This window comes from Rhagoletis pomonella, unplaced genomic scaffold (assembly GCF_013731165.1).
Source record: "Rhagoletis pomonella isolate Grant_MI unplaced genomic scaffold, Rhpom_1.0 Rhpom_scaffold_00001, whole genome shotgun sequence".
In the NCBI taxonomy this organism is placed as follows: Eukaryota; Metazoa; Arthropoda; class Insecta; order Diptera; family Tephritidae; genus Rhagoletis; species Rhagoletis pomonella.
This window is the reverse complement of record NW_023458555.1, coordinates 24828214-24843383: the sequence shown is the minus strand read 5'-3', so window position 1 is coordinate 24843383 and position 15170 is coordinate 24828214. Positions and strand designations below refer to the sequence as shown.

The window sequence follows — 15170 nt, the reverse complement described above, 5'->3', positions numbered from 1 at the left end:
TTTTCCTGGGATTAAAATTTTTCAAATATCAATATATTTTTTAGAAAATGTAATATTTAAGCGCATTTGCATTAGCCCTATACATTTAAAATTAGACCACGAAATACAAATAAAACGCTAATTAAATGAAATATTTGAAAATTAAGCCAAATACGAAATAAAATTCAAATGAGCGACCAATCATAAATTTTACAACGCTCACTACTAATAAAATTGTTCCTGGCATGCAACAAAATGTGTACTTTAAGTATCTACGCCTGCTCGGGGGGGTGACTGCACTCAAAAATTTATGCAAATGTGCTATATGCAGTGCGCACTTTATTAAAAAGCACAATTAGCGCACAGATTGCAATGACACAGTGAAACAGTGTTAATGTAACTAAAAGTACATATGTACGTTTACATATACATACATATGTATGTACCCCTATGCGAGCAGACATATGCGATTGCATGTATGTATGTATTTACATGTGAATAGCCGCTCGAAAAAATTGAAACTTTTACTACTATTCAGCTTCGCATGTAGCTCTACGTAATATTCATTTGTTTCCTAATTTGCATACGAAATTTGCTTGCGAGCAATGCAAAGCAAAACCTTTGGTGTTGCTATCGTTAGCAGTAAGTGCGTTGGTTGCGGGTGTAAGTTGGTTGCGGGTGTAAGTTGGTAATGTTGCATTGCCACTATTGCGGCTGCTGTTAGCGTGTAGCTGCTGTTTGAATTTATAAATGCAACTTTTGCTTTTATGAATTTTTCATGAGGCACCGCACCACACAATCAACCGACCAACGAACCAACCAACCAACCGACCAAACAACCAACGAACCAAACTGGTCGTTTGCACTGCACACACACATACATATGTAGCAGAATAGCAATTCAAATTGTTTCCGCCTGCTATGCGCACAAATGCGAATGTTGGCTATAAAAGTAAATGAAATTTTTCATTTAAAAAATTCAACTGAATTTCGGTTTTAGAAGGTCGTATTGAAGGGAATGGAAGTGTAAACGTGGGCGCACTAGTGGCCAACAAAAAGGGTGGCAAGTATGCCTTGCATGCTAAAACACGGTTGCCAGTTAAGCCGCTGCAAGCGAATTTGTCGCATCGAAAATGCAAGCAGCATTCAAAGTAGCAACTACTAAATGCAGCAGCTACATGCACACACATACATATATATGTATGTACCACTGCATAGTTGCAGCTCTAAATGTGTACCCTATGCACAAACAAAAGGAGTGCGGAAAAAATCTCCTAAATGTATAGGTACATATTTATTTTTTTACACCTGTACAGCACAGATTTGCTAAAATAAAATTTGCACATCGCGCGCGTCGTGTGTGGCAAGTGGCAAGTGCTAGCGACAAAGCCAAATATGCACTTGTTTACTTGAAATGCTGCATGTTTGTGGGAGCATAGGCGATACAAAAACAAAAAAAAGAAAACAAAAAAGTTGTCTATGCGCTTTTATTCAAGTGCATGCGAGAATTTGCCATTTCCTGGTATTCTAACATACACTCAGCTAGATACATACATACACACAAAAACAACATGTGCATATACACAAGCTCTTGGAGGCATATGTACGCTTGTATGTTCGCTTAGGATTATGTGCCCATCCGTAAGCCTTAGTCCAAACGCTAACGTGCTCCGCATATGTAAATGATTTAAGCTTTAGCGCATTTCAGTCATCCAACATGCGATAAACATGAGTGAGAGCATCCGCACAGCATCAACACGATGTTGACCTAAATGCAAACATGCGCATATATGTATGTACCTACATATATGCACACCCTCGTACATTTAATAGATTCTAGGCATGCATTTGCCATATGACAATTTAAACATTTCATAGCCAGACAGCATAAAATGGTTAACAAATATTTTGCTTAAAGCGTTGTTGTTACTCAAACAACGGCCAGAGGCGAGTTTTTCGAGTGGATATCTACAAAATGTTTGCAATAATACTTTTAAAGTTATTTCGAAAGTACTTGTATGTGAACTTAATTTAAATAAATAAGTAGCATATTTTTGACATCTAAATTAAATTTGCCTTAAATATATTATGATTCACTTGTATAGTCGCAGAACTTTTTCTCTAAAAATAATTGAGTTTAACCCTGAAAATGTAACCTACGACGAATCGACGTGCACTTTTTTGAAAAACTATTTTATCTCCTTCTAATTTATGACACGGCGGCCATATTTTCACCCAACTCGATTGGCTCACAGTGCTTCCGGGACATATGTGTATGTATGTGTGTATTATCTACTCGGATAAGTGCGCTATTATCCCCAAAATATTTTCCTTCGAAAGATGCAATGACCTATGGTTATCTTTTGCATAAGTGTTGGTGCCGTTATAAAAAATGTTGTTCTCATATGTTTATCGACTAAGCGATGAACGAATATCACGATCGGTTAGTGAGATCTAGGATTTTATGCAAGTGTTGCGTTGCAAGATGAGTTGTGCTGTGAGGTACTGAGGAGGTACATAAGTCCACCCACCTGTGTCAAAATTGCTACTGAGAGCTCTCCACCCCCACCAAAAACCCGTATATTTAATCAAAAAAGGAAAGCTCTTAAAGGAAAAAGAGGCAAAAAGACACTCCTACATAAAAAAAAAAAGTTTGTATGTATGTATGTTTCTTTAAAAGTGCGATTTGATGTTAAAATAAATTTAGCAATTTCTCTCCATGCTTTGGGACAAATTCAGACCATATTTGTCTCGTTTTGTTACAAAAGATAGATCCCAATTTTTGTATAAAATGAATAATACGCAGCAAAACCGCCGTTGAAGTTGACGCACTACAAACCACGTTTTTTGGTCAGACCAACAGAAGTGAATAAAAAAATCAAGTAAAAACATGTTTTTTTATTTTATAAATAATCAAAACTATGGTGTTTTATCCTTTGAAGAACAGAAAAGAAAAAATGTGCTACCTTTTTGCACTTTGCGAAATAATGCGCTTTTGGCAGCTGCATTAAATTATTTCTCATTTCTTGGTAATGGCATCAGATCTGCATCATTCGTTCGGTTTTCATAAAATGAGTAGGAAATTTAAAGGGTTTGCACTGCAGATAATAAAGGTATAGTTTGAACAGTTGCCACCTATTAACAAATTACATTCCTTTTGAATTTAGGGAATTATCCTTTTTCTGCTTTAGCTCCGTAATCGCCTAAGTGATTTTGACCGAGTTCAACAAAGCACGCCAGTCGTTTCTTTTCTGTGTCAACTGACGCCAATTGGCGTGACTCCACTTGGCCTTTACATAACAGTGGGGGCCTCCCTCTTCCTCTGCTACCACCAGCGGGTTCCGAGTTGCATACTTTCAAAGCTGGAGCATCGGTGTCTATTCGAACGACATGGCCAAGCCAGCGGAGCCGCTGTATTTTAATTCGCTGCACTATGTCCACATCGTTGTATACTCATACAGCTCATCGTTCCATCGTCTGCTATTCGCCATCGAAAACGTATAAAGGTCCGTAAACCTTTCGCAGAATCTTTCTCTCGATTACTCCAAGAGCCGCCTCATCGGATGTTGTCATTGTCCATGCTTCTGCGCCATATGCCAGCACGGGCACGATGAGTGACTTATAGAGCGTGGTTTTCGTATGGCGAGAGAGGACTTTACTCCTTAATTACCTACTCAGTCCAAAGTATCACTTGTTGGCCAGAATGATTCTGTGTAGGATTTCGATGCTGACATTATTGTCGGTGTTAATGCTGGTTCCCAAGCAAATGAAATTCTCTACTTTCTCAAAATTATAACTGTCAACAGTGATGTGAGTGCCACAACACGCATGTGCCTACGGTTTGTTTGATGACAGGAGATACTCCTCCTTGACCACAAGGCACAGTCGCTTGCTTCCTTATCTAACTTGGAAAAAGCAATAGAGGCTCTGCGGTTCTCATTACCGATGATGTCAATGTAACCTGCAATCGTCATCGGCATAATTAAAAGGGCGTATTCAATACGTATTCATCCTTGTGAGCCAAAAAAAAAAAATTATTTTTTTAATTCTACAGAATTTTCTCTTTCATTTCGTGTCCATATTGTTATCCTATAATGAATTGCATTTTTAACCCTACGACTAGCCTTGTGGTCTTACAGACCATTTTGAAAAATTTCACTAAAAGTTTTTGGGTTCCTCAACATTTTTTGGCAAACTGTCTCATGACTTTAATAAGTTCCTTCAAGGGATACGATTATATTTAGTATAGGACGATAGTGCTAGCTTTGTTTCGGTGTAAAAAGCAGCTTTTGTGCAATATGTGTTTTTTTCCTGGTTGTGGTTAGACCAAGCTAAAGAAACCCAATTCAATACCTAATATGAATTTTTTTTTGCCATTTATCCTCCATCTACTTTAGTAGAATTCCAAGAAAATGTATCTCAATATGCCCCGTCTTCCTCAAATCGGCCGAACCCTAACGCGGGAACCCTAACGGACACCTGCTTTCCGCAGAGCCCTCTCCTAGACACGTCAGACGAAGTCCGGAGGTTCATAAAGCAACCCTACAGCTTAGCGACAGGTCATAAACGCCATTCGAAGGGAGTCGGTATACACCAACGGTCGACGGGTTAATGCCGTTTAAGGAATACAGCCACCTGGATTTGGACAAGACAGAACTCCATCTACCTCGGGAGACTTGCATCACCATAGCCCTAACGCTCTGGCTACTGCAGCCGGCTAAACTGCTACCTGAGTGGGATAAATGCAGATGTGCCCAATCAGTGCCCGGCTTGCAGGGAGTCGCCTCATTTAGTAAGCGTTGTAACACCAAAGACTTTGTTTTGTTAGTCCCACGTATACAATACCTTGCGATGTGTCAGACCACAACGTATGGTTGAACGCATTTCAAGTCACCAGTAGTCGTAGGGTTAAATAATTTTTTGAATCAAATCATCTCTTTCAAAATGCTAATGTCAGAGAGAAAAACTAAAAACGTGTTTTACCATGTTTGGCCAGTACGTATGAGTTAAAAAAGTGTACAAGAGCATTCAAAGATATAAAATTAATTTTATAATTCCGATGCCCGGTTTCACCAATCAATTTTAAAATTTATTGGACTGCTAAAATTTAAAACTGAAAATTTTTCAAACAAAGTTGTGATATTTCAAATTTTAAAAGTCTGATAAATTTAAAACTGATTAGAGACACAGGGCATGGGTGCCTTTTTTCAAGTATGTTTTAAAATCAACCTTATTTTTAGTCGTTGGGTTTATATTTGAAATATATGATACCTACATACATAGAAGAGAATAACTCTACAAAGAATTTTTCGACTTTTTCTAATTGATTTCAAACACCTAATAGAAAAGTGTTAAGCAATTTTTTTTTCTCTCACCATAGGTTTCCTAAACGCAAACACAGATCGTTACTCAAAACTGCCAGCCAACTATGGCCTAATGGACATTATTGCTGCGCTGCACTGGTTGAAGGAGAACATCGCTGCCTTTGGTGGTGATCCGCAAAGTATTACACTGGCCGGTCATGGCACGGGTGCCGCGTGTGTGCATTTTCTCATCTCATCGCTGGCGGTGCCGGAAGGTACAAAGCGAATAATAGCAACAATTACCAAATATGTGCATTCAACGTAATAAATTTACTTTCCGCAGGTTTGCTCTTCAATCGCGCCATACTCATGTCCGGCTCCGGGCTGGCGCCTTGGTCACTAGTCAGCAATCCCGCCAAATATGCAGCCATTGTTGCACATCATGTGAATTGTGCGCCCGACCTGCCGCATGCACATCTCATGAAATGTCTGCGGGATAAGACGCTGGAGCAACTGCTGGGCGTACCAATACGTCAGCCAGAATTCGGTTTTGCCTTTGGACCGAGCATTGATGGCGTAGTAATCGATGGCGGCGACTATGTGCCGCCAGCGCCTGGCTCAGCGGCTGCACAAGCTCAAGCCTCGACTGCTGGGAGTGGTGGCCTCGGTGGTGGTGCGGGCATTGCAGCTGCGGGTGGCTGGGGTACACCAGGACAGCTGGAGAATATTGGTAAGTAGCGGTGATTGTTGTAATGTGTGTAAAGCTATGTACATAAAGTGGTGAGCGGAAGAAATTTGTTTTTATGAAATAAATTTCAATTATAAAATTTCGTAATTAATTTCCGATTTACTTCGCGTGTATGTCTGCTTTCAATTCCCTTTTTTCATGAATTTAATGCTTTACTTGGTTTCGTCACGTCTGGCTCATCTCGTCTTGTGGCTGCCTTCGTTTTACATTCAAAATGTATTACCGGAATTACAACACATTATCGCCTTTGCTGCATCCGATGTCTCTGATTACTGTCGCTGCGGATACGCGGATATGCATTTAATGCCATCTCCAACTCCACCGGCGTCGGCTTCGGTTTGCTCGTGATCTCAATTAATTCAGTATTAATGAGGAAAACAGCCATTAACAAGTTGTCAAGGTATGTAAACTGCGACGGATTTATTTACCAATATTTGCGTATGTTTGATTGGGTTATTTACGTAGGGCAAGAAGGAAATAATTTGGTGCTTGGGGAATAAGTGTTTGTCCACGTTTGTAAATACGCAAAAATTAAAGTAGGTGTTAAAAGTTGTATAGGTAACCTACCGGTCTTACACACGTACATATATATGTATAACATCCCCGTAGCGAATGTCATACATTAGTCACTTAAGTATCTTTTACGGCCATGTTACGTCTTAAATGACTTTGGGCTCCGTTTATATAGAAGTCGTTCATGACTGTTTCATAGAAATGATGCTTTAGTGGTTGATGTCCTCTGCATGACTTTTTCCTGCAATAGACCTTGGTGACTTTCAACTGACAGTATCAAGATGCAATGGTCTTTGGTGACATTAAAGTGACATTATCGCACAATGTACATATGTAGGTGTCATACAACCGACAACAAAGCAGTCAAAGTTCCATTGCAGTTCATTTATTTAAGTACATGTTAATGTATTCTTTTAAAATTAAATATGTTGTTAATTTGTTAAACGTTAAATATATTTTAATATGGTTCTTGCTGATTTAAACAGAGGCCCTCTCATTTTATTTGTTTTTGTTCTGTTTCATTGATAAGCTCATTTACGTAGTCTTCGTATGTAAATCCAGATTTTGCTTCTAGAAAAATTGAAAACATGGTAGAAATTTGCAACTACAGGGTAAAAGAAGCCATTGTACCGTTGCCTGAAAAAGGTTGCCACCTGTTGAAAAAAATTTTATTCAAATTATTTAATGAGTTAAACGGATTGTCAAAATGGGGGGCATCAATCGAAATGAGTTTGAAAATAATTTACTTCTGAACCGTATTTAGGAGAGCTGACACGTATTAGTAACTCAATTTGAATATAAGTGATCATTTAATTGAAATATGTATCACAATGCCAGACGAAAAAGATCTAAAAAGATGTTAGTTGAAAAATACTTTTAAATAGGGTTGCCAACTTTTAAAAAAACCGAATTTGTTTTACTTATACAAGATTTAAATGAAGTATCGAAATATTAGTGTGAAACGAAAGAGTTTAAAGAAAACTTTAGTTTGATAATACAGGCTCAGATTCAAACAGGTGGCACCCTTTTTCAAAAATATTTTGCCGAAAAAGCTTTCTTCAACTTCTTCCTTTTAACACCTGTATTTTAATTTTTTATTTATTTTCTAATTAAATTTAACTGGCGGAAATCCTCTTTGAAAATATTTTATAAAATTTACCCTTTCTTTTTCGAAGTATTTTATTAAATAAATCTTGCATAAAAGGTGTCAACACTCTTCCGAAATATTTCGACGTAATGCTTACTTTCGCGCTTGAGCTCACATTTAAATATTTCGTTCAACTTGTTAATTAAATTGATTTTGCAATTCTAAACAGATGGCAACCTTCGTAAAAAATTTTCCAAATGAAGCTCTCTTAAAGATCTATCGTTTGTTATTCATATAATTACAAACATTTCTTTTAACTTGTTAATTAAGAGGGGGTAGATTATCTAAACTGGTTGCAACCATCTTCAAAAATATTTTGACAAAGAAATTTTTTTTAAAAGCTTCAATTTTAAATTTATCGCACAATGGCAACCTTCGCCAAAGTTTTTCTGAAATAGAGCTTCTTTAACCCCTCTCTCGTTTGATACCCTTAGAAAATATTTCATTTAACTCGTTCATCAAATTGATGTTGGCCCTTCAAACTAGATGACAGCCCTTTCAGAATTATTTCAGAAATATAGCCTACTGAATCCCCTCTCATTTGACACCCGTAAGTATTACAATAATTTCTTAACTTAAACTTTAAATTAAATATGTTATAAATTTCCAAAGTGATGGCAATCCTTTTTAAAAATATTTGCCACATTAAGCATTCTCAAGGCTTTTGATTTTTTCCCACACACAATTTTTAATCTTACTTGTTAATTTAATTGATTTTTCCTTATGTAACCTCTCTTTTGGATACCCATATAAAAATTTTAAATTACTGTTATTTTTCAACACAAATTTTCATTAACAACAGCCTTAAGCTCTAAAAAATTGATAAATAAAAATTGTTCTTAGGCCAAAAAATAACAAAAAAATATTTCAGTTAACGTGTCAATTAAATTGAATTTATCTTTTTGAAAAGGTGGCAAACCTCTTCATAATTAATTCGAAATAAATCGCTTTGGAATATATTTTTGCTGACACCCATACTAATTAATGGATTTTAACTTTAAAAAAAGTGGCAACTTTCTTCAAAAAGTATGCTGTATTTATTTTAATTCAGATCTTAACCTATTCGTGCGTAAAATTTCATTGAATTATCATTTGAATTGGGTTGTAAAATTTTAAGTCTCATTTCGAGGTTGCAGCCAAAATATCTGTGAACTGAAAGTCAAAGTTCTAGGTCTTAGCTGCAGAGCATTTAAGTTCATTTGACGACGCCTTCAGCCTTTAGTTTAGCAGCTTCGTGACCCATTTCTTTCAAGCTTTTAATTGCTTTAGCAGCACTAGTATGTGCATTGTTAATTCGAAAGCAGCTTTTGGTGTGCAAAATTCACTAATAAAAAGTAATTTTCTCCAATTTGTACACCTGCATATATTTAATAGAAACTAACATAAAGGCAATGCAATCATACATGTCAGCAGTCTGTACGGGTACACACAATGGCAAGTAAACACAAAATGTTTCAATGTTTGGGAAAGCAACCTAAACATATATGCAAAGCAGCTTGTTGTTCATCGAACTAACAAGCAACTTGGTATCCAGAGATATATACGTATATAAGAACAACGCAATTCTACGAATATTCATATACATACATAAATATAACAGATATCTATTCCCATTGAGCACTCATACATGCTAATGTGTGTACTTGTTGTCCTGGTATTTGTGTACATTGGGGCAAGGATGCAAGCTGTGTCAAAGCTGAAATTACATTAATATTAGCGCATAATTAGTGGAATCTGCTATTAATTAGTGTTAAATAGTTTTGAAGTGACAACATTAGCTCCAACGAAACATGTAACACTCAGACATTACAAATTAATCACATTCAGCACCCTCGCACTGTGGCTTGTGTGTTGTTAGTGATATACGTATGTATGTAGGTATGTATCATCGCACCCACATCTGCTACGAAATAAGCATTTATGCATATGTGTATGTATGTATTTGCAGAAACCCCCATAAGTTTTACGAAACTACAACCACAAATCATCTGCTTAGGAGCGCGTAATTGTATCTTTTAGATTCATTTTTCGATAGGTTATCTCTTTCGTCACCTACATACTACATTACCATGGCAACACAACCACATGCATTTGCGCATGTATATATATATGTTTGCATAAACGTAAAGTAACCAACTGCTTTTAATAAACTTTTAATTAATTCCTTACTCCCTTCTTCCTGTTTTTTCACTAGCTGCTTAGTTATTTTCTAAAGCGTACTTCTGATGAGATTTAAGATCACATATGTAAGCATATACGCGCTACTCACGATATAGACATCTATATATGTACATAGATACGTATTTATGGCTAGGTGTATGCATGATAATGTGAATTGAAAGCATTGGGGCGTCTAATTCGATTAGACTTCATCAAATGATATGACTAAGCTAGCTATTATGCAATTAAATCCACACTCAAGTAGTGATGATTTAATGAGAGAGGTGACATGCGCTTACCATACATATGTATATATTGAAACATATGTATACACATAGGTATATATTAGGGATGTTAATTTTTTCGCCTTTTACGATAGCAGGATTTTCGGGATGTCGTAATCACAACCCGGAATATCGGGGTTAGTCCCGGAATTTAAATATTCACTACTTTTCAACAATTTGAATCGAAGAAATTACTTTTGAAACCTATCTTTGTATTTAGAGTGGCATTTTGATTTTAACTCTCTAACGTCAGGATTTATTTTAAGGGACTTTGTGATTTCAAAGATATGATTAATTCCAAAAATTATTTAAAAAATTCTATGCAATGAAGTATAAAAATATGGGTACCAAATGCAACGGTAAAAATCCTAAGAATTAAAAAAATAAAAAATTTGTGTGGATTCACAAGGACAAATAGGTAATTTTTTAAGCTTATAAAGTTAGAACGCTAAAATTCCAGGATGATATCGAGTTTATACAAGTCCGTTACATAAAATTTTTTCAAAAACAAATACTGCGAAATTTCAAGCATAAAATTTTAAAAGAACATTTTGAATACTTCCCAGTCCTTATGCACCAAAAAATTAAATCTGATTAAATTCTGCAGAATTTTTTCGTTAATTTAATACCCATTCTTCCTCTCTAAGTACATTTGACTGAATTTTTCAAATCATTTTTGAATTCTTGATATCAGAGTGAATATATTGATTTTTGAGTGTAGAATTTATTATCGCGCGGTATTATATGTATAGTGAGATATACATTTATAAAAACATTAATTATTAAATAAAAAAGAAATATAGCCAATACTGATCAAGAAGGGAGTTTATATTATTGCCGTCAGTGAAAGTTACAAATTTCGAAAATACCGGGATTATTTTCCAAGAATCCTGTGATTTTTGGGACCTAAGAAAGACCGCGATCTTGGGATCTTACATTCCTCGTATTTATTCTAATTACCAAAAGGAATAAGCCAGCATTTTTTCGAGATGACAATTTTGATGCAGTTCGGTTCGTTTATAGAAGATCCGTTCATTTGTATTAAATTCTTCACATCGGTAAAATGCTGACTTATTCCCTTTAGCAATTAACTGATTCATATTAAAAACACCAAATATAATATAATAAATAGTACTTATTTGTGGCGTGCGTCTCGGTGTTATTACGCAATTGAACGAACCTACAGTTTTTCGCCGGCTCCAAATGGCAGATGGATTTTATGGGAAGCTATTTTCAACGCAGTAACACACTCGGAGGTTTGGCTTTACCTGAAAAAAGGCGACCACTCTTATGAAAAATTGTTTATAATTTTAGCTGTTACTCGGACCAGATATCGAGCCTAGGCACTACGGAGTGGAAGTACACAACTCTAACCACTTATTCTTCGATCATACATTCGTCTTTCAGCGAAAGTGGAAGTAATACTTTATTGTAATATATCAACATATAGTGACGAACAAAAGTATTGGCACAGATTTTTCGCAATATATGCAAATTTTATTATTCTAATTTCTTTTTGATAATTTTTTTATAAAAATATAGTTCATACTACAATAAAAAAAAACATAAAAATAAAACTTAACATTTTGTGCAATGCTCAGGAAAATTCAAAAGTTTTTAAATGTTCAATTCTGATTTAAAAAAAGTTATAAATAAGTATACAGTTTTGCAAAGTGCAAGTTTGAAGTTGGTAGAAAATCGTGTTGATTTTTGGAAATTTCTTTCAGGTTCTTCCTATTCGACCTTTTTTTTTTATATGGAAGAAAATCATATATAAAATAATATAATAACACCATCCTCCAAAAAAATTCTAAAAAGCAACTTCAAGCTTGTATTTTATTATACTAAAATTGAATGGGCTATAAAACTGCACACTTAGAATTTTCCTAAAAAAAATGGAATAACTTAGAATTTATTTCTTGAACCAGATGTAACAATAGAAACAAAACTGATGTTAAATCCAGTTCTGACTTGGTAAAAAAAACTTACATACTTCGTTATAGCAGAGGGCCATTGTTTCGCGTCCGTCGGCAGGGCGTATGAGTAACCTCAAGCAATATTTTATCTTCTGCTAGTTATACGGATTTTTCCTTATATGTATTTATATTGGAATTTCCACATATGCCGCCAACGGACTTTGAAAAATATTAGTTTCCCAAATCAAAAACACATTATTTAGCTATAAAAACATAAAATGATTCATTCGCTGAAAAGAAAATATAGGACTTTCAATTGTGCAAAATTTAAAAAAAAAATCAAAAAATTATAAAAAAATTTAGCAAGTTGCAATAGCGATGGCGAACAACCTTCAATCTTCAGTGAAACGTTAGCTTCCGTGGATGGTCAGTTGCTCAACATTCGTGCATGTGCGCGGGAATACCTTAAGGACTAAAAGTCAGGCTTTGTGTGCGTTATAGCACTCTCAAGTAAATCATGAACTCGATTTGGAGAATCGGTTTTAAAATTTCTACAATTTGGCGTGTGCGAAATAAGCCTTTTTAATTCTCTATAAAAAGTCTTAAACTTCATGCCACAGTTGATGCCCTTAAAATGCACCGTTCCTAATGCGCCTGTATTGTAAAAGTCAACTTGTGCTTCGCTACTTTTCCTTCGAAATTACTTATCCACCATAATAATAAAATGCAATTACGAAAACGTTAAAATAAGATTTATGACTACCGAAGCAGTATGTATGTATATTTTACATATTCGTAAATTTCAAAAGAAATGCTAAAGGAAAGCAACTTGCACTTACTGCATCCTTCCTTTCGGTCATATTCGCCATATTCTTTGCTTTTGAAGATGGACGGGCAGCAGTCAAATGTTGTTGCATCTGTCGAAATGCAATGCTGAAGGAAAATCTATATATAAAATTTAAATCTCTATGACACGCAGGGAAATGTGTGGATTCGGTATTACTGAGAGAAAATTGTTGCCTTCTGAGAGTTAAAAAATTGCCTCGTTTCTGATAAGGGAACCGACATATATACAGGACTATAAAATTATGGCCCGAACAGTTGATGGGAAAGGTGCCTCTGTCGAGCCGGTTTTTATCTCTGGTAGGTCAAGGCTAAAGTCATGATAACGTCCAAGTAATGCTATGGGCTGAGCAAGGCAGAGAAAGCATGGGATCTTCGATGACCACTGCAACTACCATATAAAGAATAGCAAATTTGGTGTTGGATTTGTACCTACGTATTTTCAAAACAATTTACAAATTCATCTGGGATCGTGTCTACATTATACATCATATTCCTTTATTCACATCTGTGAATTTTATCTATTTAAATATCCTATGACTTGAAATAATAAAGGAGTGTACTAAAAGAAGTATATGACCAATGAAGATTTAGATAGCTAAGAGTTAAGTGATGAGGCAGAAAAGTATTTCAAGCACTAATTTTCTTCAGATCTAGTCAAAAGTTCAAAAAGTGTGAAAAAAACAATTAAATCCACTTTTTTAGTAATGAGATCAGAACTTTAATTATCCTTTGACTTTCATTACTTTGAGCAAGAAAAATCAATTACTTTCTGCATATATAAAAGCGAAAATTGCCTGATATCCTCTGGAACAGAAGGTAACTTTTAACAACTGATCTTCGTGCTAGTCTATTATGTATTGCAAGGACTTGAGAAATGATTGTAAAACAAAACGCTCCATGAGCAAAATGGGCCATACAATTATCCTTAATCATACAAAGCTCACCCAAAAATATTATTGCATTTTAAAGTCATTTTTGGTCGTGAGCATGAGACATTTGGTAAGGATTTAGAACAAGAAAAAATGTCGATTACTCTAGGAAAATTCCAAAAAGTAAAACACCAAAAATTACAAAATTTCCCTTGAGGTCCCATTAAAAATCCTGAAACCTCTAAAAACAAAACTCGAAGCAAGTCGCGAAGAGTTTCGAAAGTTCCCGAAAGATATAAAAAATGTTTGGAGATCACTTAAATAAAAACGCAAAAGTTCTTGAGAAGTCAAGCGTAAAGAATTCCGAAAAATACAGAAAAGATTTTGAGCGGTCTTGAAAAAAGAAATCTCGCTAAAAACTTGAAAATGTTCGCTAAACCCAAATATCATGAACCATCCATTTTATTATCTATCCTGAAAAAATCTGACGATATATTTTTGCTTCAATATAATTTCCGAAGAATTTCACCTTTGAAAACGAAGCAAATATTAAAAGCCAGGAAGGAAATGAGGAGATCATATTCTGCAGTGAGCGCAGATTATTTTCATTCTCTCTCTCTCTCTCTCTTTTGATTTTAAAATCTTAAAATTACTAACAGTAACTAGCCGAAAGCCTCAAATTAACTCACAACTTTTTTTCTCATCCTAAAAAAAAATTAACCGATTAGGGTTAAGTGACTTATACATGGATACATATCGGCGATGCTCTACAATAACGACACAACTCAAAATTTCATGCAATTAAGTTATCTATATAGATGGATTTGATTGATGAAAACAACCTAATTTTTCTGCGGATCACCGACATATGTTTACCTGCTACCAATCGGGCAGGGAAGTCGAAGTTGGCAACCCCTAATACTGAACAGTAGCATATGTCTCAGTTGCTGCCGCATCCGCATCGCTGCGGGTGATTCTAGTGTTTATCGTGAATATTGTCATAGGTCGAAAACTGTCGATAGGTCAGGAATGCTTGTATAGGAAATCAAGAAATTTTTCGTATCGCATCGTTGTTCAATAACATAAGTGGACATATTTTTGTTTAATAATTTAATAATAGTTATTCATTGTTTAAACGAAATAACTTTTTAAGTCTAAACCCTACTAAATATTAATAAAATAGTCATAACTTGACTATACATTTTACATCTATGTAGATTTATTGCAAAGAATAAGCAATAATTGTTATAATTTGAGTTGGGTCTTTAATGCAGAGAACCATCGATATACCCACCACATCCACGCGAAAATTGCATTGAGAAAAGAATTTCTGCGTGTACGAGCTCTTGTCCTTCGCGAAGTGCACAAAAATGACAATTTTCCTGATTTCATTTGCTTTACAATT

The 15170-nt window shown here is 35.3% G+C and overlaps 2 protein-coding genes across 2 annotated transcripts in view; both read left to right on the top strand.

The window, feature by feature from the left end:
- Positions 1 to 6530, top strand: part of LOC118741513 (neuroligin 4-like) — a 74202-nt gene extending 67672 nt beyond the window's left edge. Inside the window, exons 4-6 of the mRNA XM_036473544.1 lie at positions 5360 to 5557; positions 5626 to 6012; positions 6394 to 6530. Of these exons, the coding sequence (XP_036329437.1) occupies positions 5360 to 5557; positions 5626 to 6012; positions 6394 to 6530 (722 nt within the window). The remainder of the gene's footprint in view (positions 1 to 5359; positions 5558 to 5625; positions 6013 to 6393) is intronic.
- An 843-nt stretch (positions 6531 to 7373) lies between these two features.
- Positions 7374 to 15170, top strand: part of LOC118741429 (neuroligin-4, X-linked-like) — a 130922-nt gene continuing 123125 nt past the window's right edge. The window contains exon 1 of the mRNA XM_036473436.1: positions 7374 to 7401. Within this exon, the coding sequence (XP_036329329.1) occupies positions 7374 to 7401 (28 nt within the window). The remainder of the gene's footprint in view (positions 7402 to 15170) is intronic.